The sequence below is a fragment of the Salarias fasciatus genome, chromosome 2, assembly GCF_902148845.1.
Source record: "Salarias fasciatus chromosome 2, fSalaFa1.1, whole genome shotgun sequence".
Lineage (NCBI taxonomy): Eukaryota > Metazoa > Chordata > Actinopteri > Blenniiformes > Blenniidae > Salarias > Salarias fasciatus.
This window is the reverse complement of record NC_043746.1, coordinates 33,589,295-33,615,088: the sequence shown is the minus strand read 5'-3', so window position 1 is coordinate 33,615,088 and position 25,794 is coordinate 33,589,295. Positions and strand designations below refer to the sequence as shown.

Genomic DNA, 25,794 nt, shown 5'->3' with positions numbered 1-25,794 from the left:
AACACTGACGCTAGCACTGACACTGGGATCACGCAGCCAGTTAACAGAGTAACCAAGGGGGCGGGGCTTAGCCTAACGTCAGCTCATTGTTTCTGTTCCAGTCTTCCAGTCACTTGTTGCTTTAACAAACCTTTTTTCTCAGTTTCTGCTTGTTGAGTATTTGACCACTGTTCATAAATGAAGTGTGTGTGTTTCTGACCGGGACGGTGTGTGTTACCTGAACCCGGGACTCTCCAGCATGTGAGACCCTGAGAGGGTTGAGTCCTCTCCAGAGCGGACCCATGTGGACCATGATCTGGGGATCAGCAGGTCTGGGCTGCTGCGGAGCTTCAGGTTCAGACGTGCTCACATCAGTCCAGAGCGCCTCTCGGTGAGACGCTTCGTGGCGCTCAGGACCGTTTCTCTGGTGCTGGCGGGTCTGAGGACGAGCGGGCGGCTCGGCAGACAGACAGGGTCGTCTGACACGGCGGGCGTCTGCGTTCTGTTATGGCCGTGCTGTGGCCTGATGTGCAGAGGAAATGGAAGTTTAACAGGTGGAGCCCCGCAGCCCTGCAAACCACCCCGCTTTGTAATCCACCACTTTCTCCGCAAACAAGTCTGAGGACTGCGTGGGGGGAAAGTGGCCCATTATTGTAATGTTGCATAATCCCCCTCGAATTGCTCCCGTTTATAGCGTCTTATTGTTGCTGGCTGATGAAATGAGATGAAGGCCGTCGTTTGGCTGAGGCTGACTCCCCGGAGTCATCGAGGCGCCGCCGCGAGAGCCAGAGGAGGAAACAGGCTGCGGAACACCTGTTGAACACCAGGACGGGAGCAATGCATGATGTGAGGATTCAGAGCCAAACCCTGCAACACTGTGTAAACCTGGAAAACAGAACTGGTCTAAAAATCTGCTTTTTATCTGCAGATCACACCAAAAACACATACAAAAAGATTCAACATCTAAAACTACTCAATGATACTAATAATAATAACAATAATAATAATAATAGTAATAATAATATAATGATAATAATAATAATAATATAATATTAAGATTAAGAATAGCAAGATTCGTAAAAATGCCTCAGCAGTTTGGGGAGGAAAAGAAGGGCAAACAGAAAAAGAGAGTAAAAATAGGTGTTGAGCTGAAACTGGTTGAACTGTGGGGAAAAGCACAGCAGCTGTCCATAACTGGAAAAATAACTGAAATTCATAAAAGAGCTAAATAGAAAAATCCATGAAATAGAAAGAGGACAAAACTCTAGAAGTGGATACATCTGCTAAAAATGCCATCAAATCGCTGTAAATGTGAGATGTTGGAAAAGTGTCCTCAGATTGTTCTCAACCAGCCCACAGAGCAGAGGGTCCTGGACTCAGGGCCTGATCTGGGTCGTGGCTGGAGGATGGTTCCAGACACGGCTGCTGGACAGTTCCTCATCTCTTGGGAGTGTCCGAGCCGTTCACTGCTTGGGAAAATGTGGTGAAAGAAATGAGGCTCAGAGCCTCATTCTCGTATTTCCAGTGTGGAACAGAAAAGCGTTCTTCCGGTGATTCAGGAAGCCATGTGGTGCGGCGCGCTGCTGTTCAGCGCTGACCTTTCACCCCTCCTCTCGTCTCTCCACCATGTTTTATGGCCGGGTTGTGTGGCTTCTAGAGATGTTCTTCTGCTGTCTGTAGTTTTTGACCCCAGAGCCGTCTCGTCATTTGAACTTTGAGCGAGATGAAGACTGTAAAGCAGGGTCGTCCTCTGAGTGGCAGCAGGGTTGGTGTGTGTGTGTGTGTTGTGTGTGTGTGTGGGTGTGTGTTGTGGTGTGGGTGTGTGTGCGCGTCTGACGGGGGTTTCCTGTCAGAGAGACGATCAGGCAGAAGAAACACTGAATCCATTTCAACATGACTGTTTCTGCTCTAATGACTCAGTGAAGACTCTGGACCAACAAAGAGGCCGCTCAGCAAGCCGGACGGACAGAGACCAGCTGCAGTGCTCTGAGTTACCACAGTAGGCGCTGTTCTCGGGTGTGTCATTATCTGGAGGTCAGAGGTCATCCCTCCCTCCCTCCTGCAGATGTTTCCCGCTCAGCAGGGTGAGGTCAGACTGTCTGGAGTTCAGGTGTGTGTCCCCGGTGGACGTGTCTCCAGGTGAGACGCTGAGGACAGCTTCACAGCTGGAGGCAGAGGTCCAGCAGGTGGTGAAAGCCGTGGCGACCGGCCCCCCTCAGTAATCCCTGTTCAGAGGTGTGATAAGTGACATTGTATCTCATGATGCTTCAACTGACATGCTCTGACTGGCCGAACCCGGAAGTGTGACGCTTTAGCCCCGCCCACTGAAGTTGACCAAGATTTTTTTTTTTTTAATTAACAAAAGACAACAATACAATAGAAACTCTGTTGGAGGAAAGCAGTGATACTTCCAGTTTTTCTTATGTGATACTACGAGACGGACTGTTTCAGGGATTGTTCCTCAGCAGGTGGAAAATGGAATGCTTTTTATTATTTTCTGTAAATTTCTTACTTGTTGCGCCTTTAATTCCTGCAACAGGTTACAGTGTCATTATTCATGTTGTTTCCATGTACTCCATTCCTCAGTTTGAGGGGAGGCGGAGCAGATGCTCTTTCTGGAATAGTTCAGTCATCAGTTTGACAGCTTGGCGCTGTTTTGAGTTTATATTGATTATTTGATATGATCTTCAGATAAAGAAGTTCAGAATCTGGATTACATCATTTTCCAAACTGGAACAAAACCTGTTTTTTTTTAAATTATTATTATTATTATTTTTACTTTTATTTGCACAAACAAAGCACATAAAAATGTCTTCTGTAAAACATAAAGTGAAAACGTGTGGGGGGGGGACCTGACAGTGAGGGGGTGTCCTCACAGGAGAGGATGATGATGCTGCTGGTGATGATCTGAGGGGGAGGAGGAAGAGGGGGGGGGGGTGGTACTCCGGTTAATAACCCCCAGCCCCCTCTGCCTGTCGGTGCCATGATCGCAGGATGCTCCGGGACCCCTGCAGCAGCGGAGCCGCGCCGTGATGACCGACCGTCCGCGGCACAGCAGCAGCAGCAGCCCCCCCGCTGACGACTGACACCTCGGACACCCCGGACACCCCCGGACACCCCAGACACTCCTCGTGCTGTGGTTCGATTCCCGCGGAGCTTTGGCACAGGCGCGCTCGGTCCAGCCGGGGCTGCCTCCCTCTCCGGTGCGCCCCGCTCCCCCAGCCCCCCCGCCCCCGCCCCCCTCTCTCCTCCGGGCTCCTGCTCTCTGCAGTCGGGTTTGACTCTTCGGGACTTTTACCGGCGCAGGCAGCGAGCGGAAGGCGGACCGCGCGGCGCAGAGTGTCGTGTGAATGTAGCGGCGGACCGGGGCTCTGTCTGCGGGGCGCACAGCGGGACGCACCGGGACGCACCGGGACGCACCGACTCCCATCCTCCTCCTCCTCCAGCGCACCGAGGGTCCCGCACGCGGCCAACATGATCCTCCTCGGGACCGTGCTCGCGCTCTTCTTCTCAGGTAGGTTCGATTTGTCTTCGCTGTGGAGGGAAGTGTCCGGTGCGGCGTGCGCGCGAGGCGCTGGCGCACCGTCTGTCCAGCTGCTCTGACTCCAAACTTAACGGAGGTGAGGACGGAGAGGGCGCGGGCCGCCGCGCTCCGCGCCTCCGTCCCGAGCAGCGGCTCCTCGGGCTCGGTCGCTCCGTGTGGCGGAGGAGGGTTTCCTTCAACTTTTCAGCAGAGTGAAAATGTGTGGAGCGGAGATTCCGAGTCCTTCCTCTACAGACAGTCCTGTCAGGTCTGCTGGCTGCTGGATGGTTCTGGAGACGTGACCGGGCCGTCCGCGCCGCCCGGTTCCGCCCTTGAGGCGCGCGGCGCAAAGTTCACACGCATCCGCGGAGTCCCGGTCCGAGTCCCGGTCCTGCCCTGACTCCTGGCTCCCTGCGGGACTCTGGGCTGCTGCTGCGTTTTCGGGCTTTAACGCTCCACAAAACCTTTTAAGCTTTTTTTAACAACTTCTAAATCACAGAAATCACAGAAAACACATCCGAACAACCTTTGAGTTAAATGTTTTTCATTTAACTCTTGAATTTCTTTTATAATTTTTATTTTCTATTTAATATTTCAAAATTTGGCCAAAAAAAAAAATTGTCTGTAAATGAAAAGCAGGTGATTCAAAGGATTTAATTTCTTAACTATTTGAAGAAATAAGTCATTTTATTTCTTCAACACAGAGACTTCAGTTTATTCTCAGATATTTCAGCCCGTCTGATCTCAGCTCAGTTCATCTGACAGATTATCGACATGAGGAAAATCAAAGGAGTAATAATTAAAGAACGTTCTGTTTTCCATTGTGCCCAGTTTACAGCCCCTCATTACTCCTCAAGCTGCTTTATATTTTACTGTATTATGAAGAGTGGTGGTTTTTCTGCAGCCCTCTAACCTTCAGACCTCTGATATTTGTTCCTTCTCCCTTTGTTTTCTAATCAATTTCTAATTTCCCCCCTGCACCCATTACAGAAGGCTTCCTTTGATTTTTCTTCTTCTTCCAAAGAGATGATTTACCTGATCAGACAAAGCTGGTGTGTGTGTGGTGTCCTGCGCCGGTGTTGTTGGTGTCCTGCTGGTGGGTGTGTGGTGTCCTGCCGGTGTGTGTTGGTGTCCTGATGGGGGGTTGGACCCGGGTCCACCTCAACTTGATTTCTTTTGTTTCTTTGTGTGTTGAGTGTCGGGGTGAGCGGGCCCGGCCTGCTGCTGGGAGGGCTGCATCGGAGGCTTGACAGGGACAGAGACGAGACAGAGACAGAGACAGAGACAGAGACAGGACAGGGACAGGGACAGGGACAGGGACAGAGACAGAGACAGAGACAGGTACAGGGACAGGGACAGGGACAGAGACATGGACAGGAACAGGGACAGGGACAGGGACAGGGACAGGGAACAGGGACAGGGAAGAGACAGGGACAGGCGTTTTACAGTCCTTCGAAGGCTTTATGAAGACCGGAGAGCTCAGCTTCCCTCCAGCTCTCCTTGACGCTTTCTGCTGGTTTTAAATGCTGTTTACTGCGGATGTGTAGGAAACATGAGGCTGAAGGGCCCAGGTAGGGTCGGGTCGGTCGGGTCGGGTCGGGTCGGGTCGGGTCGGTCGGGTCGGGGGTCACGTTTGGGGTTGGGGTCTCCTCACCTTTGCAGTCTGTAGATGAGATTAAACAATCACAGAGTAAATACAGAAGCTTCAAACACATAAGCAAATAAACTCCTGAGTCCAGACCGGATCCGAGCCCAGACCGGACCCGGTTCAGCTGAAAGCAGACTGGACACACCCAGATTGTCCACCACCGAGGGTAAAGTGTGTGTGCTCTGATGTCTGGGCGTGTGTTGGTTTCAAGCCGACGCGGTGCCGCTGCAGTCTGCAGTCTGGAAGGTTTACTCCGGTTCTGAACGTTCTGTGTTTAATCCGATAAACGCCGGGACATAAAAACTCTTTTATACGTTCAGACTTTTTATGGCTGAAATAGAGCTGACTGGTTTGAAGCTGTGAAACAGCCGAGGGTCCGATTCAGAGCGGTTCCTGAAGAACGCGCTGCAGAACGTCAGCAGTTCCTCCAGCAGGGTTCTGACGGGCCGGTGAGGAACCAGAGACTGATCCAGTCCAGGCCTGGACTCGGGTGGAGGAACCCTCCGTCCACACGGAGGAGCTGGGAGCTCGGAACGTCCACTCATCACTTTCTACAGCCGCTCCCATTCTGGAGCGTCAAGGAAAGATCTAGACAACAGTCCTGCTGCGTCAGCGCGATTCAGTCTGACATCAGTCTGATTTTCAGAACCAGGCGGAACGCTGCTCAGAACCAGAGGGAACGCCGGTCAGAACCAGACGGAACGCCGGTCAGAACCAGACGGAGCGCCGCTCAGAACCAGACGGAACGCCGGTCAGAACCAGACGGAACGCCGTTCAGAACCAGGCGGAACGCCGTTCAGAACCAGGCGGAACGCTGTTCAGAACCAGACGGAACGCCGTTCAGAACCAGACGGAATGCTGTTCAGAACCAGGCGGAACGCCGTTCAGAACCAGACGGAACGCCGTTCAGAACCAGACGGAACGCCGTTCAGAACCAGACGGAATGCTGTTCAGAACCAGGCGGAACGCCGTTCAGAACCAGACGGAACGCCGTTCAGAACCAGACGGAACGCCGCTCAGAACCAGGCGGAACGCCGTTCAGAACCAGACGGAACGCCGTTCAGAACCAGACGGAATGCTGTTCAGAACCAGGCGGAACACCGTTCAGAACCAGACGGAACGCCGTTCAGAACCAGACGGAATGCTGTTCAGAACCAGACGGAACGCCGTTCAGAACCAGGCGGAACGCCGGTCAGAACCAGACGGAATGTTGTTCAGAACCAGATGGAACGCCGGTCAGAATGAACATGCAATATCCTGAAACGTTACATTTCACAGTGAAACTACACTGTTTTCACCTTCATGCTCAGTGGCCCAGTGTCCACCGACAATGGCTTGAAGAGCTGTTAGCAGGCCGTGGATCAGACAGTGTTCACAGACAGTGGTCTCTGCATGTCCCCCGGTCCTCCGTGGTCCATGTGACCTGAGGACCATCCACTGCAGGCCCGGGGTCAGACGTGTGTTCAGGGCTTGTGTGCTCCACTGAACGTGGCCTCTCCGTCACACCTGCACCAGCGCACGGAGCGCCGGTCAAGGCGCCGCTCGTACCTGCCGCTGCAGGAGTGTGACGGCCGTGCACGTGAGCGGTCCTTCTCACCACGCAGCGTGAGCGGAGTGGCGTGTGCGTCAGCGGTGCGCTGCGGACACGACTAGACTCAAACCCAGAGCTCCCTCAGTGTGAGGGCAGTGGCTAACCACTGCACCACTGCTGGGCCCTTCCTGTGACCCTCACTTTAATCTGTGGTTGTAGGATCAGCCCCTCCTCCTCCTCCTGCGACAGGGTGTGTGTGTGTGTGGTGACTTTATGGTAATCCAACAGTAGAAGTGTTAACAGAAAGATTGGAAAGAACAAATTGAATTTCCCTGCAGAGTCTGGAGGCTCCAGGATCAGATCAGCTCTGCTCCACTGTTCTGGGTGCCTGGCCCTCCGTTGCTCCTGTTCCCCCGGTTTCCTCTGGTTTCCCCGGTTCTCCCCCCTGACAGCCCCCCCCCCCCCCCCCCCACCCCCGGGCCTTGCGCTCCTGTCTGATTCTTCTCTTTTTTCCATCTCAATCTAAATTGGCTCTCGGATTGGGAATAAATTGCGAGCCGCTCGCTGAGGAAGTGCAGCCAACCGGCGCCGGTGAGCAAACACATTTGGAGCGGCGGCGGCGGCTGACGCTTATCGGCGCGCGGGCAGGTGTGCGTGTTGTGTGCCCTTCCCCGGGCGGAGGGGGGGGGGGGCGGGCTCGGCCCACACCAACACTGACCCGCTTCAATTAAAGGTCCTGAGAAGGAAGCGGCGGCGTCAGAATCCCGCCACAGACAGACTCCATCATTTATCGTTACCTAGTTTACCCGGGTCACAAAAAGTTCCCGCTAAAGATTTGAAGTGTCTCGATAAATACGATAAACTCCCGTTGTGACGGAGATTTGGCGCTGCAGTGGTCTGCGCCGCGCCACAGCCGCTTCAGGACGACGTGGATTCTTGTCAGAACGGCTGCCCCGCAGCGGTTCGGCGCTGTGCCGCCGTCTGACCAGCAGGGGGCTGCTGGGAGACGTGAAACATGGGGACTGATGTAATGAAGGAACTTTTGAAGAGACTTTGAATCAGCAACATCAACATTAGCTGAGCCTTGCTAGCTCATAGATATCTTATAGAACACTAGACGCCTCGTCACGCTGATGGCCAATGAAGTCGGACGTCCGCAGAGGTCGGCCATCTTTGTACGGGAATCTGGCTCGCTCAACATTGTGTTGATGAGACATGAACTCTTTAACAAGCTATAACCTGCTCAAATTTCAAACGATTTTCAAACAGTTTGGTTTGTAAAAACATCAAATCTCTGTTAATGACATGACAGATGTTTGATGAGCATGGCAGGCCCTAAATATATCTAATAATATATATCATATCCTGAATATTCATAATATTCTTCATATTAGGCTCCATGTTCAAATCCTTACACTGAGATATATTTATAGCACTTATGATAATTTAGACAAACCATACATGTCCATATTTTTAGTTTGTATGAAAACATTTTAAGACGTGGCAGGGCTGCAGTGGAGGCGGAAGATAAAAAATTTACCCACCTGAACTTCAGAATACTTAAATCTGAACCCCATGATATTGCATATATTATAATATTATATCTATTAATACATAAATTAAACAGTAACCTTCCACATTATTAAATCTATTGTGAATATATAATGTCCCCCATAGATTATTTAAACATGAAATAGTGCACCAGAAAACACTGTTAAAAATATTGAATTAGGCTTTGAAAAAATTTATAAAGGAGCTCAGAAAGTCTCAAGTGAAGTCATGGAATTACAGTCAATATAATTAAGAAAATGAATAAAAGGCAACTGAGTGAATCTCTTGATCAGTCAATTTTTATATAACTCAGAGTCACAACAGCAATGACCTTATGGTGCTTTAAGATGTTCCATTGAACCATTTCAGCTAAATAAGAGTAGAAACGTCTGCTCAGATCACCAGCCTCACCTTGTTCCACAGAAACTCTGACAGCTAAGATGGCCGACCTCTGCGGACGGCGTGGAGTCTGCCATAAGGCATCTAGTGTTCTATAAGATATCTATGTGCTAGCTCCCCCACTTTCTATGAGGCCCCTTAGCTGCCCGGAAAATGCCTGAACACAAAAACATAAACATTAGGACCCCTGCATGTGCCCCGGAAATACTGAGAAACAGAATAAGCACAGAAAACGTGTCATATGATATATAAGGGGATAAAAACGTTTACATCCCTGGATTTGTTCAGTTGTTTGTAGTTTGTGATTTCATAAGCAAAGAAAACCTCAGAGGCAAAGTTACTTCTGCTACTTGCAGTACTGTCTGCAGAGTTTACCACCGTCCACTAGGTGGCAGTGCAGCGCTAGTATTAAGCTACTTCCATGTTCCGCCTGTCTTACGCCTCTTTTCCACCAAACTGGTTCCCGGGCCGAACCGGGGCCTGGGGCCAACCTGGTTCAAATCCAGGGCCTGAAAAGCCCCGCTTTGGTTTCCACCGCACTGCGGCCACGGTTGGGGGGGGGGGGGGGGAGCGACGTCATCGCGTCATTACAGAACGTTAGTACGCAGGTTTCCGCCAGACCTTTTCAGTCCGGGCGCCCGCCCGTGCTAAATTCTGCAGCGCCCGGACAACGGAGAGGATGAAAAAAATATAATAATAACAATAATAATGGCTTCGAGCTTGCGGCTGATTAGAAGCTGCGCTCAATTGATTGAGCTGGCACTCCGATGCTAGACTGTGCACTACCCCCCCCCCCCCCCACGCGAGCCCCGCGCTGCATTGCAATCGCCCCCCCCACCTGCTGCGAGCCCCGTGCCTTTTCACAATTGCCCCCCCCCACCCCGCCCCCCCACCCCACCCCCGCCCAGCCGGAGTGTGTTCGGAGATCAGCTGTCGCCGTAACTCCGCCCCCAGGGCCAGGCTTAGTCAGTGAGTGGCAGGGGCCTGATCGGGCCTGATCTGGACCAGGAAGAAAGTGGTTCCTGAAAGCCCTGACTTTTGGGAACTGGGCCCGGGCCGCGGTTGGTGCGAACAGAAGAACCAGTTCAATTTGGGTGCCGGCCCCGATTTGGCCCGGGAACCGGTTGGTGGAAAAGAGTCCTGAGTGGGTCAATGTTGTTGTCTTGAGAGAGTCCCGCTCTGTGAACGTTCTCACTTCTCCAGAACTATATATGTTGATATATATTACTGTTGTAAGTATTTCAAGTTTGTTAGTAGTATACTCAATCAAGCCTAGCTAGTCCAGCATATTATTTCTGTGACTTATTCTTGTCTTAGAATTGCTAGTGATAGCTGGTTGCTTATTGTTTGTATTAGTTAGCATCTGCTCACACTGTGTATATTGTTCGCAGGGCTCCCTCATCGTTTTGATTAAAACACTAAACTAACAACGAGGAGCGTATTTCTTCACCGTCCTTCTATTTGTGCCGAAGAGTTCCAGTAAACGTTCGGTCTGTTCTCACATTCACGTTTGATTTTGAATCACGTTTGATTTGAGTCGTTACAGTTTTGCAGTACTGGTGTACTAATGAAACTAAAACTTGACTGGTATCGTAGAGTAGTGATTATTATTATTTTCTAGCAGTGTTTTTGGGGCTCCACAGACTGAGGTGGTGACAGAACAACAGTCCAAGAGGTGGAGTTCAATTACTCATTTTTTAAATCGCAACATTATCGGGATAAATGCCAGAAATTATCGGGATCATTTTTTTAGTCAGTATTGGCCAACCCTACCGCCCACACACAGCAGCCCCGGCTCAGGGGCTGCATGTTCTCCTGTGCAGTCTGGCCGACAGCTGTGACGGCAGGAGCGTCTGCAGCGACTGCTGCAGGCCTGAGCTGAAGAACATGGAGGAGGCTGAGAAGCTGAGCCTTCCGCTCACTGGATTCTGGATCGCTGATGGAAAAAGTCTGGTTGGTGGTTTTGAAGAAGCGTGGGACAGAGCGGCGTGGAGGAGCAGCGGCGTGTCTCCACTGGCTGGACTGAAGGACGGGGCGTCTCCGTCTCTCAGTGATCCTCCTGTTCTCCATCTGCTCCTGGGCCAGGCCGTGGTTCTCTGATGTCAGACACCGCTGCTCATGAGCAAGGCGGTCCCAGTGGTGATGAGCCGTCATTAGGGCGGAGCAGCTGGCTCCATCACCATCAGCTCTGCTGAATGCTAATGCCACGCCTCGCTCTGCATGAGCTCACCTCCAGTTCGAGTGGAGGCAGGACCGGCGAGGACACAGGAAGTTCCCCTCCACTGCCCTGCAGCTTCACGCTCACCTGACTCCACCTGAGGAATCAAACCGTGGGCCGGGCGCGGTGCAGCAGGGTGATTCACTTCACTTTTCACAGAGCATGAGTCGGACTGAGTCCTGCTCAGACCGTCCTTCATCCTCATCCTCACCCTCATCCTCTGATATCTTCATTTGTAGTATTTTTAGCTTTCTCATTGTAAGACCTCCTGCCAAAATAACTAGTCTTAATACTGAAGGTGAATTGCGCCCCCTGGAGGCTGCGCTGACTTTAACGGGATATCAGGCCTGAGCAGTACCTGACCTCATGCCGCACGCCTCCACGGTGGTCTGGATTCAGACTCTGCTAGACCCTGATGAGAACCAGGAGGACTCAGTGCTGCTGGTTCAACGCTCAGCTGAGAGACGTTTAGACTCTAAACCTCTGCAGCTCCCTGGAAGGCTCCGGCAGACCGTCCACTAACGCAGGCGCCATGAGATTAGCCCCGCCCACTGACTGATCCATCAGTTTGACCATGAAATAAGTGATCAAACAGAGAAATACTTCATACACATTTTAAACAAGCTGAATTGGTATTTTAATGACATGATGACATATTCGCATATTTAATTCTGATTTTAATGAATGAACGACATGTAAGTCATTATTTGATGTATTTATTTATTTCATTCAGGCAGTCCCCCCCCCCCCCCCCCCCCCCCCCTTGAGGGACCCTCCCTTCCTTCAGGCAGATCCAGCCAAATCCGGATCCTCTCTTCCTCTTTCTTCCTCCAGTCGAGCTGCGTCTTTTTCTCTTGGAGTGCATGAAGCACACAGGTGTCAGGTGTTTGTGAGCTGTGCGATAACTCCGCAGTGCTGACAACGGAGGGGAGGGGGGAGGGGGAGGGGGGGGGGGGGGCCTCACCTTATCTCTATTGATCTGCAGTGACAGACGATGACGTCTATGAAAAGCAATGAGGCCACAGAACGCCGCTTCATAAAGCTGCTGTGATGATAACCGGAGAGCAGAGAGAGGGAGGGGGGCTGGGGGGGGGGGGGGGGGGGGGGGGGGGGGGGGGGGGTCGGGGGGGGGGGGGGGGGGGGGATTAGGAAGGGTGAGGTGAATCAACTGGGTGAAAGAGGGGAGGAAATCCATCTTCCTCTTCTGTTGCATTTAATGAAAATGAGCAACTTACCTAACCTCCATCCACCTGCCTCCATCTGATCTGGGAGCAGAGCCGTGCGTGTGTGTGTGTGTGTGTGGGTGTGTGTGTGTGTGTGGTGTGCTCCTCTCAGAGGGAATGGTGTATCCAGGGGGTAGTTTGGAGGTCTTCTGTGTGTTTTGTTGATAACTAGGATTTGGAACTCAAACACAGGGCCGGCAGATGGTGTGTTGGCTTCTGCTGCCTTGGCTGAGTGAGTGTGTGTGAGCAAGCAGTAGATAGAGTGCTGTGTGTGTGTGTGTGTGTGTGTGTGTGTGTGTGTGTGTGTGTGTCCTCACTCTAACCGGGCGGGGACAGGAGGCAGCGGTCCCTGAAGGTAGCGCTGCTCTGGGCAGATCCCCGCCGACCTCAGGCCCATCTGCTGTCCTGAGGACAGATGTGTCAGAGACGGGGCAGAGCTGTGGACGGACTCCCTGGACCCCCCACCCCGACCCCCCCCCCCCCCCCCCCCCCCCCCCCGGACCCCCCTGGACTCCCTGGACCCCCCAGACCCCCCTGGACTCCCTGGACCCCCCCCGACCCTGGACCCCCCTGGACCCCCCCCCCCCCCCCCAGACCCCATGGACCCCCCCAGACCCCCTGGACCCCCCTGAACCCCTGGACCCCCCTGGACCCCCCTGGACCCCCTGAACCCCTGAACCCCCTGAACCCCCTGGACCCCCCTGGACCCCCCGGGACCCCCTGAACCCCCTGAACCCCCTGAACCTGCACACGTCTCACACTGGCAGGAGTAAAACAACTGAACATCTATTTATCGGTGGAAAAAGGATGCAGAGCTTCAAAGAGCTCCCCTGACTAGAACAGGCATCGGGACCAGGACTCTGACACTGCAGGGAAACAAGAATCTTCTCAGTGGAAAAACATCACTGCAAACTGCTGCTCTCATCTCTGCTCAGCTGATTTTATGGCAGAAAGACTGAATGCAGGTCCAGACAGTGGACAGCGGACAGCGGACAGCGGACGGGGACAGGGGACAGGGACAGGGGACAGTGGCATGGTGTATAGTTGGTTTTAAATCATTAAGCTGTTGAATGGAGGACAAGTGTCCTTTAACTGGAGGACTGGTCCTTGACCTCTTGCTCTGAACTGGACTCTCTAACGACGCCTGGTCCGCTGTTACTGCAGTCCTCCCTGTCTGGGCTCTGGGAAGCACCGTGAGAGATGATAAATATTAACACGCGGCTTCAGAACCGGCAGGCAGCCTGAACTCAGGGGTTTTCAGCATTTTCTCCTCACAGATTCTCTGGAATGAGACTAAAGAAAAGCCGTGGAGCTGCAGCGAAAACACGATATGAGACGATCAGAGGCAGGGAGAGAAGCCGGCGCAGGACCAGAAACATCGTCTCTCAGCCTTTTAAATACAGATTGATGCAGAATTAGGGTTGGGGTTAGCAGTTGGTTCAAAGAAAGGAAGAGGAGAGAGAAGTCCTTCTGCTGTGGCGAGGCTTCAGCGCTCCTCCCGATCCCTTCAGCTGAACCACGGCGGTCAGGTTCTCCATCTGAAGCTTGGGAAGGTTCCAAACATCCTGTGGCGTCCATGTTCTGGACTGTTCCACACCGAGAGAGCATATGGGACTGACATTCCTTTGAGCAACTCAACCTCAAAATGTTGATGGTTCAAATCCCGCCTTAGTGTTTCTGATGAGAAAGTGCTCCACTTCAGGTAACAGATTCAGATGAAGACATGTTTGTGCATCAAATGGGTGATTTACTGTGTTGATTTCAAGTTCAGAAATGATGCAGTTAATCACAATTAATTGTGATCTGAGTTGTGATTAATTAGGTAAAATGTTTGAATCTATTGGCAGTGCTACATTTGAGCTGTTTGTTCATTCCCCTGGTTTTGATCCATCCTTCTGTCCTTTTCGAACATTTGGAATATTAAAAAAGCCAATTTGCAATTAAGTTCAACTGTTAGCAGTTTAAAACGTTTAGCTATTTAGGACAGATAACCTCTTTGCAAATAAACCCGGCATGCAAACTAAATTTAAAACAGATGATAGGATGAAACTTTTCCTTCATGTAATTTTCAGGAGTTTCAGTGGAGTCAGTGCAGAGCCACGTTGGCCCTGGAGCTGCAGGCCGCTGACCCTGGATCAGCCCTTCACAGAGGCCTGGCGGACCAGGCAGCGCTGAGCGTAGAAACATTCACCAGGCATGGTTCACCATCAGATCGGCGGCGGGCCCAGGCGTGACGGGGTCACTGTGGAACCTTCCAAACCGGCCTGCCGTGAACTCACACTGCCCTCAGTCCTGTCCGGAGTTTGCATGTTCCTGCAGTCGGCTCTGAATGACACTAATGTCCACATCAGAGCGACCTCTTCAACGCCAGCCGCTACGGTACGTCAGCTCAGAGGGAACCAGAAGTCTCCTGAGCCTGGTTCTGCAGGTCTCTTGCTGTTAAAGTTAGTTTTTGCGTTCCTCCGTCTCCTCCTCCTCCTCATGCTTTCCTCTCTGGAAGCGTTTGGAACTGTCTGTGTTTGTTTGGAGTTATAGACAGAAAATTGAAACTGAAATTGAAGGATAAAGGCTCTGACTTCCGAACACTTTTGAAGCAGACCTGTGTTATTTTCCAGACTGCAGGTCAGATTCATTCAGCAGTTTGGCAGTTTGGCTGGCCAGGTGTCTTCTGTGTGAAAGTCCAGCGGTGTGTCTGCTGGGTCCGCCTCTGCTCTCTAATCTGGACTTTAACTCAGTAGATTATGCAAGGAAATGAAGCAAATGTTGGAAGGTGTGTGTGTGTGTGTGTGTGTGTGTGTGTGTGTGTGTGTGTGTGTGTGTGTGTGTGTCCCTCGGTGGGCCTGAGCCCAGCAGGTGGGAGCAGGTGGGAGGTGTCCTGACCCCGCCCCCCGGCTCTGGTCCCTCGTTAGCCGGCCTCTGGAGGCGGCATTCAGCAGGATTGGCGTCCTGCGGCGCCTCCACTGTCCGGGGCTGAATGTGTGGGAGCGGCGGACGCCGCGGACCCCCCTCCTCCTGCAGTTATCCCCCCGCCCCCCGCCGCCGCTTCCCTTTCTCTTGTGAAGCCCACGGACCGGTCGACATCCCACTTTGCCCAAACAGGAGGTGGAGGCGGCGGGTCGGCCTCCGCACAAAGCCGCGGCGGGACCTCTCCTGCAGAATGCAGCGGGAAATGGGAGGCATTCATCACTGTCTGAGACCTTTACAGCCGTCCAAACATTATCCATTCTTCTGCTCTCTGATCATAATTACACTCATTACGGCTCCTCTCCCGCCGCAGGTTTTCATAAACAGGAAAGTGAGGGGAATAAGAAAGTGGAGGCTAAAGATCGGGTGAGAGTGTGTGTGAAATGTGATTAGAAGTTTGCAGGTGACACACTGACTCCTGTGTGAATTATCCTGCGTCTGGAGCGGGGGAGCGCCGGGTTGTGGCCGTAAATTGGCGGAAAGAGGAACCAAAGCAGTTTCCTGCAAACCCCACATGCTCGGGCTCCACTCTTTTTCATTCTCAGATTGGTTGACCTACCCTGGTGCTGCAGAACTAATTTTACCAATATGATGAAGTTTTTGCTCTGTTAAAAGGTCACTCAGACTCCAATTACTGGCGCTCAACCTAAGCTCTCACTAAGGAAGCGGCGAGCGGGGAGCCGGAGTCCAATCCGCCGTCGTTAGATGTCCCTCTAATCACCGCCGGCCTGTCCGCCGGGCGGGCGCCGCCAGCCTCTCCTGGCAGGAGGGAATCTGCTCTGCTGGTGCGTGCTTTCAATTTGAGAGTGTCTGAAATCACGCCGCCAAATTTATGTAAAGCAGTAAAATGAGGTTGTTTTCTGGAAACCCTTCATTGGCTGCAATTTGCTGTTCAAACAGAGCATAATGGTCTGTACACAGAGAGAGCCGGAAGCAGGCTGGGACGGCGACCACAGGCCGCCGCCGTCCTCTGAACCGCAGCAGGACGGGGGACAGCTGAGCTGCTCCTGTGCTTTTCAGACCTGGTCTACGTGACCGCAGGGCTGAGCCGCTCAAAACGCCACTTTCTGGAAACGCTCGCACTCCGTCTCCATGGAGACAGAACAAAATGCAGCTTCCCTGAAACGCTGCTGCTCTGATTCCTCCACAGACACGGGTTTGGACCAGATTGGGTTCCTCGTTGCAGCAGGATTGAAAGAGAGTCTTCACTGGATGCTGCTGCGGCATGCAGAGTTTCAGTAGAACCGAGTCTGAACATATGACATTTTTATGCATGTGTTCTATTAATTTGCACTAAAGCTTTGGATTTTGGGCTGTTTGTACATTATTATGTTGTCATTTCACTGGTCTGAACAAACCCCACAACTGATCTTTTATTGAATGTGTTCCACTTTATTTCACTATTTTCCTGCAGGATTCAGCTTTGTTCTGTCCAGCTGCTGGTTAATAAAGTGGCTGTGTTGCGGTTTTCTAGTGACGGCTTTATGTTGTGGTAGCCTGCTGGACCGTGCTGTCTTTACTTCTCAGAGCATGTGTGGTAACCACCAGACCTGATAACCACCAGACCTGATAACCACCAGACCTGATAACCACCAGTAACCTGATAACCACCAGATCTGATAACCACCAGACCTGATAACCACCAGACCTGGTAACCACCAGACTGGTAACCACCAGGACCTGATAACCACCAGACCTGATAACCACCTGAATGTAATGAATGTAATGAGGCCAGTCATGTGATAGCTGCCATTAATGGAATATAACAGTAGAACAGTAGTTTGGGAGCGAGCGTTGCTTGATGTTTGTGAGGATGAGTGACAGTTGCTTTTGAACCGCAGGCGGTGTTTCTAAATTCGACTTTACTGGCTGCAGTTCCTACATTTTAGAAGCTGCTTTAACCTCGTAACTGAGAGGTTATTGACAAAACGCTGATATGATAAATGATCAAACATCTTATTTCCCTGAAGTTTATGTGATTGGCTTTTTGAGACTATTGGCTGGGTGTGTGAATGTTCAGCCGTGTGTGTGAATGTTTACGCCCTCCTTGAAGAGGCCGAGCCGGGTCTGAAGCGGGTTCTCCTTGCTCTGCAGTCTGCAGACCGCCCCGGGCTTCATCTGTCCGTCCTGAAAGGTGGAGGGAGTTCAGATGGTCCTGCTGAACCAGCCAGCACGGCTCCCCTTCATCTGCAGCGCTCTCTCACCACACGACGACACTCACACTACCTCTGCTCAAACTGAATCCAGCTTCCTTCTGCTGGCAGATAAAATTCACCTGAACTTTCAGAACAGGAAGCCTCACCTGGAGCTCTGAGCAGGAGGAGGAGGTTCAGATTTGCTGCAGTCGATCTGTAAACGTGTCAAAGTGCTGCTGAGGGGGATCTGACCGGTGGAGGTCTGGGGAGTGCTGAGTCAGCTTCCTGTCGGGTCCAGAGGGGGAACAGTTCTGGTGAGCAGAGCCCAGGAGAAGAACTGAATCCTGATCCTGATCCTGATCCTGATCCTGATACTGATCCTGATCCTGATACTGATCCTGATACTGATACTCAGGCACTTTTTAAAATATGTTGTTCAGCTGGAAGCCAAAGAGTTAAATTCATTTCAGACTGACTCTGAGAAGAACTGAGGTCTGTACTGGAGATGGATCTGTGGGTTCCATTGGGATTAGTTTGGATCTGTTGGGGATTTGTTGGGATCAGTTGGATTATGTTAGGTTCCAATAGGATTGACTGGGATCCGTCCAGATAAATAGCGTTCCTTTGGAATCCGTCCAGATCTGTTGGGTCCAGCTGGAATCTGTTTGCATCAGTTGTGATCAATTCGGATCTGTTGGGATCTGTTTGAATCCACTGGGATCTTTTGGGTTCTGTTGAGATCCCTATAGATCAGTTATGATCCATTTGGATCTGTTGGGCTCCACTGGGATCTTTTGGGTTCCATTGGGATCTGTTAGGATCCATGTGGTCTGCAGCTCTTGTTCCTGGACGGGTTGATTGTGTTCAGTTCTGTCGTGAGGAGATCTGCTCTGATCATTTAGTGTTTTAGTTTTTTCTGCACCACGGTCCTCCTGGACCCCGGTCCTCCTCCTGGACCCGGTCCTCCTCCTGGACCCCGGTCCTCCTCCTGGACCCGGTCCTCCTACTGGACCCCGGTCCTCCTCCTGGACCCCGGTCCTCCTCCTGGATCCCGGTCCTCCTCCTGGACCCCGGTCCTCCTCCTGGACCCCGGTCCTCCTCCTGGACCCCGGTCCTCCTCCTGGATCCCGGTCCTCCTCCTGGACCCCGGTCCTTCTGGACCGCGGTCCTCTGTCCAGCAGCGATGAATCAGATGCAGATGTGGACGTTGTTGTTGTGTTGTGTGTTGTGTCGTTGTGAGGATCTTTGTGATTTTTCGTCCACTGATAGAGAGACGACCAAATGAAGGGCAGCCGCCAGTCAGCTGGAGACGAGCGGGGTCTGGGTGACCAGCGCTCTGCAGACCGCCATGGTCCAGACGGTGTGTTCCTGGTGGACAGTTCGGAGCTGCCGAGGCGTCCCTGGGTGGGCCTCCTGCAGACAGGGCCTCCCGCCCGGCGGCTGATTGCCTGCCTGTGTGAAACGCTGCTTCCACTCATCTGAAACTGACATGGCATTTAAGTGAGAATCAATGGGATTATGTTTATTTCTGATGGCGGGCGAGCGTCCTCCGCTCTATTTTCCGCCGTGGTCAGCGGCGGTGTTTATTTCTGGGATGTGGAGGGTTTATGGATGGCTGTCTTCTCTCGGTCTGCTCATTGGACTGTGGTCTCATCACTTCTCCTCCTAACCAACCACTCACTCCTCTCTGTTCCAACAAACCCGAAATGTGAAACGCATCACTTCCACTTCTCATCACAGTGGTGGGAATACTTTCACCCAGAGAAACACTTTCTTCCCTCCGGCCCCTCCTCTGCGTTTGTGCTGAGCATGAGGCAGATCTGAGTCCAGTGAACAGGCTGACGCCGCGATCGGAGTCCGGCTGGCGGCGGTACCAGGGTCCAGGTCCAGGTCCGGTCAGCCGGCTGGGTACCAGGGTCCAGGTCCAGGTCCGGTCAGCCGGCTGGGTACCAGGGTCCAGGTCCAGGTCCGTCAGCCGGCTGGGTACCAGGGTCCAGGTCCAGGTCCGGTCAGCCGGCTGGGTACCAGGGTCCAGGTCCAGGTCCGGTCAGCCGGCTGGGTACCTGGTCCAGGTCCAGGTCCGGCTGGCCCGGCTGCTGGTAACAGGTGAATCAGGTGGCTGACGAGCTGCAGTAATGTTGTCTCGGGCTGGACGGGAGCCGGCGGCTCGGCGTGGAGACGGGAGAGTAAAGGCCACGGCAGCCGCTGCTGTTTGCTCCTGGTAAATATTACAGCTGGGAACCGATGCGCTAACGATTTATTGATGCTGACGGGCATCATTATTAAAAGGCAGGTCGAACGGCTACCTGGAGAGGTGGAGTGGCCCCGGTCATTCCTCCCACTTCAGGGCTCATCGATCCGCCCTGTGTGTGTCACACATCGTCTCAATGCAGACAGCTGGACACCACTGCCTTTTCAAGAGAGAACGCCGAGCGTCTGGAGTGTGCTCTCGTTCCGGTCACACCCTGACGTTACCGGAGCCGCTGAAAACCGATTCAGTCACTGGAAAAGCAAACGGCTGATTAAAATTACTACAAATTAAAATACTGAAGACGTGTGGTTGATCAGCAGGAACACTTCACCAGATTCTCATCAGTGGGGAAGAAATCAGGAGAGTCCGACTCGCTTGAGCTGCTTCTGCTGCAAAATGCTTTCAGAATAAGAGTACTAACTGGATGGAGAACTAAAGGACTGGAATCATCAAACCACTGGATCAAGTCAAATGTCTTGATGTTCATAGTTGTACATTTAGCCAGACAACACTGTTTATATGTTTGTTTACATGTATGGATGTTAATAGTAACTAGGATTTGGCACTCAGAGAGGCAGACCTCCGCCACAGCTCACATCGGTCACCAACAACCAGAAGAACACCGTATATGATAAAACAACATTGTGATCGGGGTGTGATCGGAGCAGAGCGCTGCAGCGTACGGTGCCTCTCTCTGTCGCCCCTCTCTCCCTGTGTGTGTGTGTGGTGTGTGTGTGGTGTGTGTGTGTGTGTGGTGTGTGTGTGTGTGTTTATCTGAAAAGGAAAACTGAAAAGCAACATAATTTATGTTATTTTACTTCATTTTAATTTGAAAATTGACCGGATTCTCTTGTATTTTCCGTTCCCGACTTCCTGTGTGGTGCGATCTGCTCTGTCCAGCTTTACAGTTGGCGGTCCACAGCGCGAGCCGCTACGCCTCCTGTATGAACCGTCAGAGAGGTTAACAGGGTTAACAGGGGCGCTGAGCTGACAGTCGGTGCGCGGCGCTTCCGCCTCCACGTCGGAAGCGGCGTCCTGTGAACCAGGCGTTTGTCCCCCCTGTCGGCGGGCCTGCCCAACCATGTGAAAGACTCCCTATCTCTCAATGATAAGAATCCTTTAAAACATTCCTGGATCCAGACAGTGACCGGATCATCACCAAAATTTAATGGATTCTAAGTTAGCCCAAGACCCACCTTTCCACTAAGTTTCATTGCAATCTGTCCATTACTTTTTCCGTAATCTTGCTAACAAACATAACCTCCTGGTGGAGGTAATAATGCATTGGTTTTATAGCGCTTTTCTGGACACTCAAAGACACTTTACATTGCATTCTTCATTCTCTCCATACTGGGTGGTGGTAAGCTACTGCTGTAGCCACAGCTGTCCTGGGCAGACTGACGCCATCGGCCCCTCGACCACCACCAACCATTCACTCTCACAACTTTCATACTTAGGCAGGTGGGTGAAGTGCCTTGCCCAAGGACACCGACAGTTTTAAGCCTGCGGAAGCGGGGATCGAACCGCCAACCTCCCGATTATGAGATGACCCGCTACCATCTGAGCTACTGTCACTCCCTTTCTTGCTAAGAAAGAAAAAAAAAAAACAGTTAAAAAATTAAAATAAGCTATGATTACTGTTTGTCTGCTTGACTGATTGATAATAACGGTCCAGTAGCTACTTCTAGTTTACACATAGCAACATTTCCCCTCCGAGGTTTGGTTTTTCCTTCAGATGGTGCAGACGGAGCCTCCAGTCCTGTCCTGTGTATCAGAGTGTCCTTTAGTAAACAGTTCTCAGTGACTGGTGGTGGAACGTGTGTGATCATGTTTTTATGATGGTTCTGCTTTTCATACATCCTCACATGTTTTGCTTTGTTTCCCTCTGCCTGCAAAATCAGTGATTATTTCAGCTTTTCACAGCTTTTGTTTTGAAAATGTGATAACAGACGAAGTAGTGATGGATCTGTTCAGTGGCCTGATTATCAACAGCTCATCATTCTGACTGAGAGGTAGAAACTTCCCTCTTGGACTCACTTTTCAAGTTTGAACCAGGAAATAGGAGAGACTGTGTTCAGCTGATGTATTCTAATGAAATGTCAGAGCGTCAGCCGGACTGCTGACCCTTCACAGAGTATTCCGGTCTGAGTCCTGCAGCGGCTCAGGGTGACACTGCTCTGGGTTTTCCTTCAGGACGGTGCGAGTCAAGTCTTTAAACTCAGGCTGTAGGTCAGACGTTCGGCCCGCCGTGATGCGGGACACACTGGGGTCCCGAGGCCCGGCTGCCGGACGGCGGGCCAAGGACACCTCAGGATGAGGAGGAGGGGGGGGACTGGGGGGCGGAGGGGGGTCCAGTGTCTGTGTAGCATGACGTCAGTCAGGGAGGATGGAGATGATGATCTGTGAGTGGCTTCAGTAAAGAATGACGGGACATCATTGGCTGGCTGACCCGCCCTCTCAGGCCAGTTGATGGGGCTCCAGCTGGAACGCCATTCCTCCTGGGTGTGGCTCGTAAACCATGAGGAGTCGCTGTCTGCCGGGTCGGGCCGGTCTGAGCCAGGGCGTCTGAACCAGGCCTTTCTGAACGCAGACCCTCCAGACTCTGAGCAGACGGCATGTTGAGTGTTATCAGGGGGAATCAGTCCTGAGGTCCAGCAGGTGTGACGCAGCGCTGCTGGTCCGGTCCTCTGCTGTCTGCCCCTGGCAGTCCCCTGATGCCCCTCATGCTGGGCTCTGAGTGGTCCTGCTGCTGTGAGCGGACGCTCTCCGGGGTAACAGCAGCGGCCTGGGGGGCTCGCCCCCGGCTGCTCTCCTCTGGCACCGCATGAAGCTTTGGACTCTGGGAACAGGAAACTCCTGCACTTCAATGTTCTACTGTGGCCCATTGAGACGGCCGGACAATAGCGCTGCATGCTAAGCAGGAGGGAACCCAGCCCACAGCGATCCACTGCGCAGTGTGGGAAACGACTGAGGACCAGCCGGAGCCGGAGCCGGAGCCGGAGCCCGGAGCCCGGAGCCCGGAGCCGGAGCCGGAGCCGGAGCCGAGCCGGAGCGGAGCCCGAGCCCGAGCCCGAGCCCGAGCCCGAGCCCGAGCCATAGCCGGAGCCGAACCGGAGCTTGGAGCCGCCCAGCAGGCGGACATTAGGGAGCGGTGTGGACGGTCCTCAGAGGCTAGCTGCTGCTCGCTCACAGCCCAGCTTAGCGTAGCCTGCTGTTTACCTTTAAATCCACAATGATCCCGTCAAAATAAGAGCGTGTCTGATGGTTCTGAGCGAGAGGCACCGGGATCATGTGGCGGTGAGGCGGCGGTGCTCTCCACTGCAGTGATGATCAGAGCCTGGTTCTGCTGCAGCGGAACCGTCACTGAGGAACCGTCGCTGTCATTTCAGAAGCTGTGCTCACAACTCGGTGTGTGTTCCGAGCGGCTCTGCAGAGCGTCCCGCCCTCCAGCCTCCTGATCAGGCTTCAGTAGTGATCCTCAATGTGATCAGTCGATCACAGCAGGCCACTCATAAATGATCATTTTATACTTGTGTGTTTACATTTGATCTTTTCTCCTTCTGTCAGTGTTTTCCTGTTTATTTCTGTTTTAATTATATTTACATTAGAGCTGCCAGAAGATTATTTTCCCTAATTGTGATTAATCACATGGCTTCCATAGTTAATCAGAATTAATCACACTTTGAATTGAATGTTTTAAATTCGGCTGTTTTGAATTTCAGGGCAGTTTGAATCCAGTAATATAAAGCATTCATTCATCTGTCCAGCAGGAAGCTGCAGTGCTGTCTCTGTCCATCACCACCAGCTGACAGAACTGCAAGGTCAGGCAGAGGTCAGGCAGAGGTCAGGCAGAGGTCAGGCAGAGGTCAGGCAGAGGTCAGGCAGAGGTCACCAGGGCTGGACACGTTTAGAGTAAAGCTTTGCAGCTTCCAGAGTGTTTTATAGTTAGGAATCAAATTTCTTTTGTTCTTTTTGTATTTTCTTTCAGAATAAAGTTCCATGCAGACCAACTTAATACCGTGTCTGCTGCAAATACAGTTTTGAAATTGAAAAAAACGTCTCAGGTTTTATGATTAAAAAATAATCTTCTGACAGACCTGCATTAATTGATCAATCACAGTTAATGTCATTAGCTCAGACGGCCCCAGTTTATGATTAACCTGCAGAGGTTTACTAATCCATAGTTGGTTTTCAAACTTCTTTTTAGGGAGGGTGTATATTTTATTTTTATTATATTTTTATTTCCTTTTCAGAAGGATAGTGACCTGTTAGTAGAAAACCTGCTGATGTAGCTTCAGTTACTAAACCATCTGAACGCTGTGTATGACGAACAACCAACAACACACACACACACACACACACACACACACACACACACACACACACACACACACACACAGAGTATTTTCTCTCCTCAAAGGAAGTGAAAATGAACTTAGTGCTGATCAGAAAGGCTGATGAGGCCTGACCGGCTGCTGTCCCGAGGCCAGAGCTCGGTGTGGGGCTGAGTGTGGTCTGCTGGACGGGGCCGCCTCGCTGCTCTCTGCTGTCCTGCACCAGAGCTGGAAACAGTCGTTTGAAAAAAATGCTGAACTTGAAGTGAAGCAGGAAGGAATGGCGGGCAGAGCTGAAGGAGCTTCTCCACAAACCCCCCACATCCACCAGAGAGGAGCTGCTCCTGCACACACACACACACACACACACACACACACACAACACACACACACACACACACCACACAAACACACACACCACACCACACACACACGCTGCGTTCCGTCATGTTGCTCCTGTTTTCCACATTATCTTTCACAGCTGGAGCTGCTGCTGCTCTCGGCTCTGCTGCCGCCGCCGGCGGGCCGCTCCGCAGGGGGCCAGCGGCTCACACACTCCACACACACACCTGAGTCAGGCAGGGCCAGGACCAGGGCCAGGGCTAGGACCAGGGCCAGGACCAGGACAGGGCCACAGGGCCAGGACCAGGGCCAGGGCTAGGACCAGGGCCAGGACCAGGACCAGGGCCAGGGCCAGGACCAGGGCCAGGGCCAGGACCAGGGCCAGGGCCAGGGCCAGGGCCAGGACCAGGGTTAGGGCCAGGACCAGGGCCAGGTCTAGAGCCAGGCCCAGGACCAGGACCAGGGCCAGGACCAGGACCAGGACCAGGGCCAGGACCAGGACCAGGACCAGGGCCAGGGCCAAGACCAGGACCAGGGCCAGGGCCAGGACCAGGACCAGGACCAGGGCCAGGACCAGGACCAGGACCAGGGCCAGGACCAGGACCAGGGCCCGGGCCAGGACCAGGGCCAGGGCCAGGGCCAGGACCAGGTCCAGGACCAGGGCCAGGGCCAGGACCAGGTCCAGGACCAGGTCCAGGGCCAGGGCCAGGTCCAGGACCAGGTCCAGGTCCAGGGCCAGGACCAGGACCAGGTCCAGGACCAGGGCCAGGCTGAAGCTGAGCTCCCCGTTTCAGCGTTGCTCCGTGTGGCGAAGCGGGAACCTTCAGCAGTTTCCTGGGCGTGTTTGAAGTAAAGGGCAGCAGACAGGTTTGTGAAGTGGAGAGCTCTGCCTGCATAAAGCCTTTTCCAGTTGAGTCACGATAAAGAAAAAAAGAAAAGATTGCATAATCTCTTTTTTTGCGGCCCGGGTTCTTATCTTCTTATCTGAGTGCCAGAAATGCAGTTTTCAGTTGCTGCTTTGTTTTTCCACTGCTGGCTGTGTGGACGCCACATCTGGTGGAAGTTTGTTAATATAACATCAGTAGAGTCCTCTTCCCTTCACTTTAATCATTTTAATCTCACAAAGCAATGCAAATAAATCAGTTTTGCACTGGTTAAAGTATTTCTTTCTAATTATATTAAATGATTCAAAGATCGGGAAGTGCTGTCCTCCCACAGCTGTTCTGTTGAGTAAAATACGTCATAAAAGCTGCTGCTGATAAGATTCATGTTGAAAGCAGACTCACCTGGACTGAAGCCGCGGCGGTTTCACCGTCATCAAGCCGTTCAGAGTTTCCTCTTCACAGCTGAATACAGGACGGTACCTCAGTTTGTTTAGGCAGAAAGACAAGCTTAAAGCACGGCGGAGGCAGCATCATGCTGGCGAGCTGGAGCCACTCAAGGTCATTAAAGGAATCTTAAGATCTGAATAGGATTCTGCTGGAGCTGCAGATGAATGTAGAACACGTCACATGATTTAGTCCAGTCCACCAAGTGTCTCGGTCCAGTCCACCAAGTCCACTGGTCCCTTTTGTTTCCATAGAAACTGAAAACAGTGCTGCTGTCATGCTGGTCCACAGACATTCGTTTGGACAGACCACCAAGTTGGATATTATAGAGACTGTCAACTCTAAAGCTACCAAGTCCAGGAGAATCT

The 25,794-nt window shown here is 52.3% G+C and overlaps 1 protein-coding gene across 1 annotated transcript in view; it reads left to right on the top strand.

Moving 5' to 3' along the window:
• Positions 1-3,442: 3,442 nt before the first annotated feature.
• The window catches only part of LOC115404045 (GDNF family receptor alpha-4-like), a 53,080-nt gene continuing 30,728 nt past the window's right edge, over positions 3,443-25,794 (top strand). Inside the window, exon 1 of the mRNA XM_030113186.1 lies at positions 3,443-3,493. Coding sequence (XP_029969046.1) covers positions 3,454-3,493 — 40 coding nt within the window. The 5' untranslated portion in view covers positions 3,443-3,453. The remainder of the gene's footprint in view (positions 3,494-25,794) is intronic.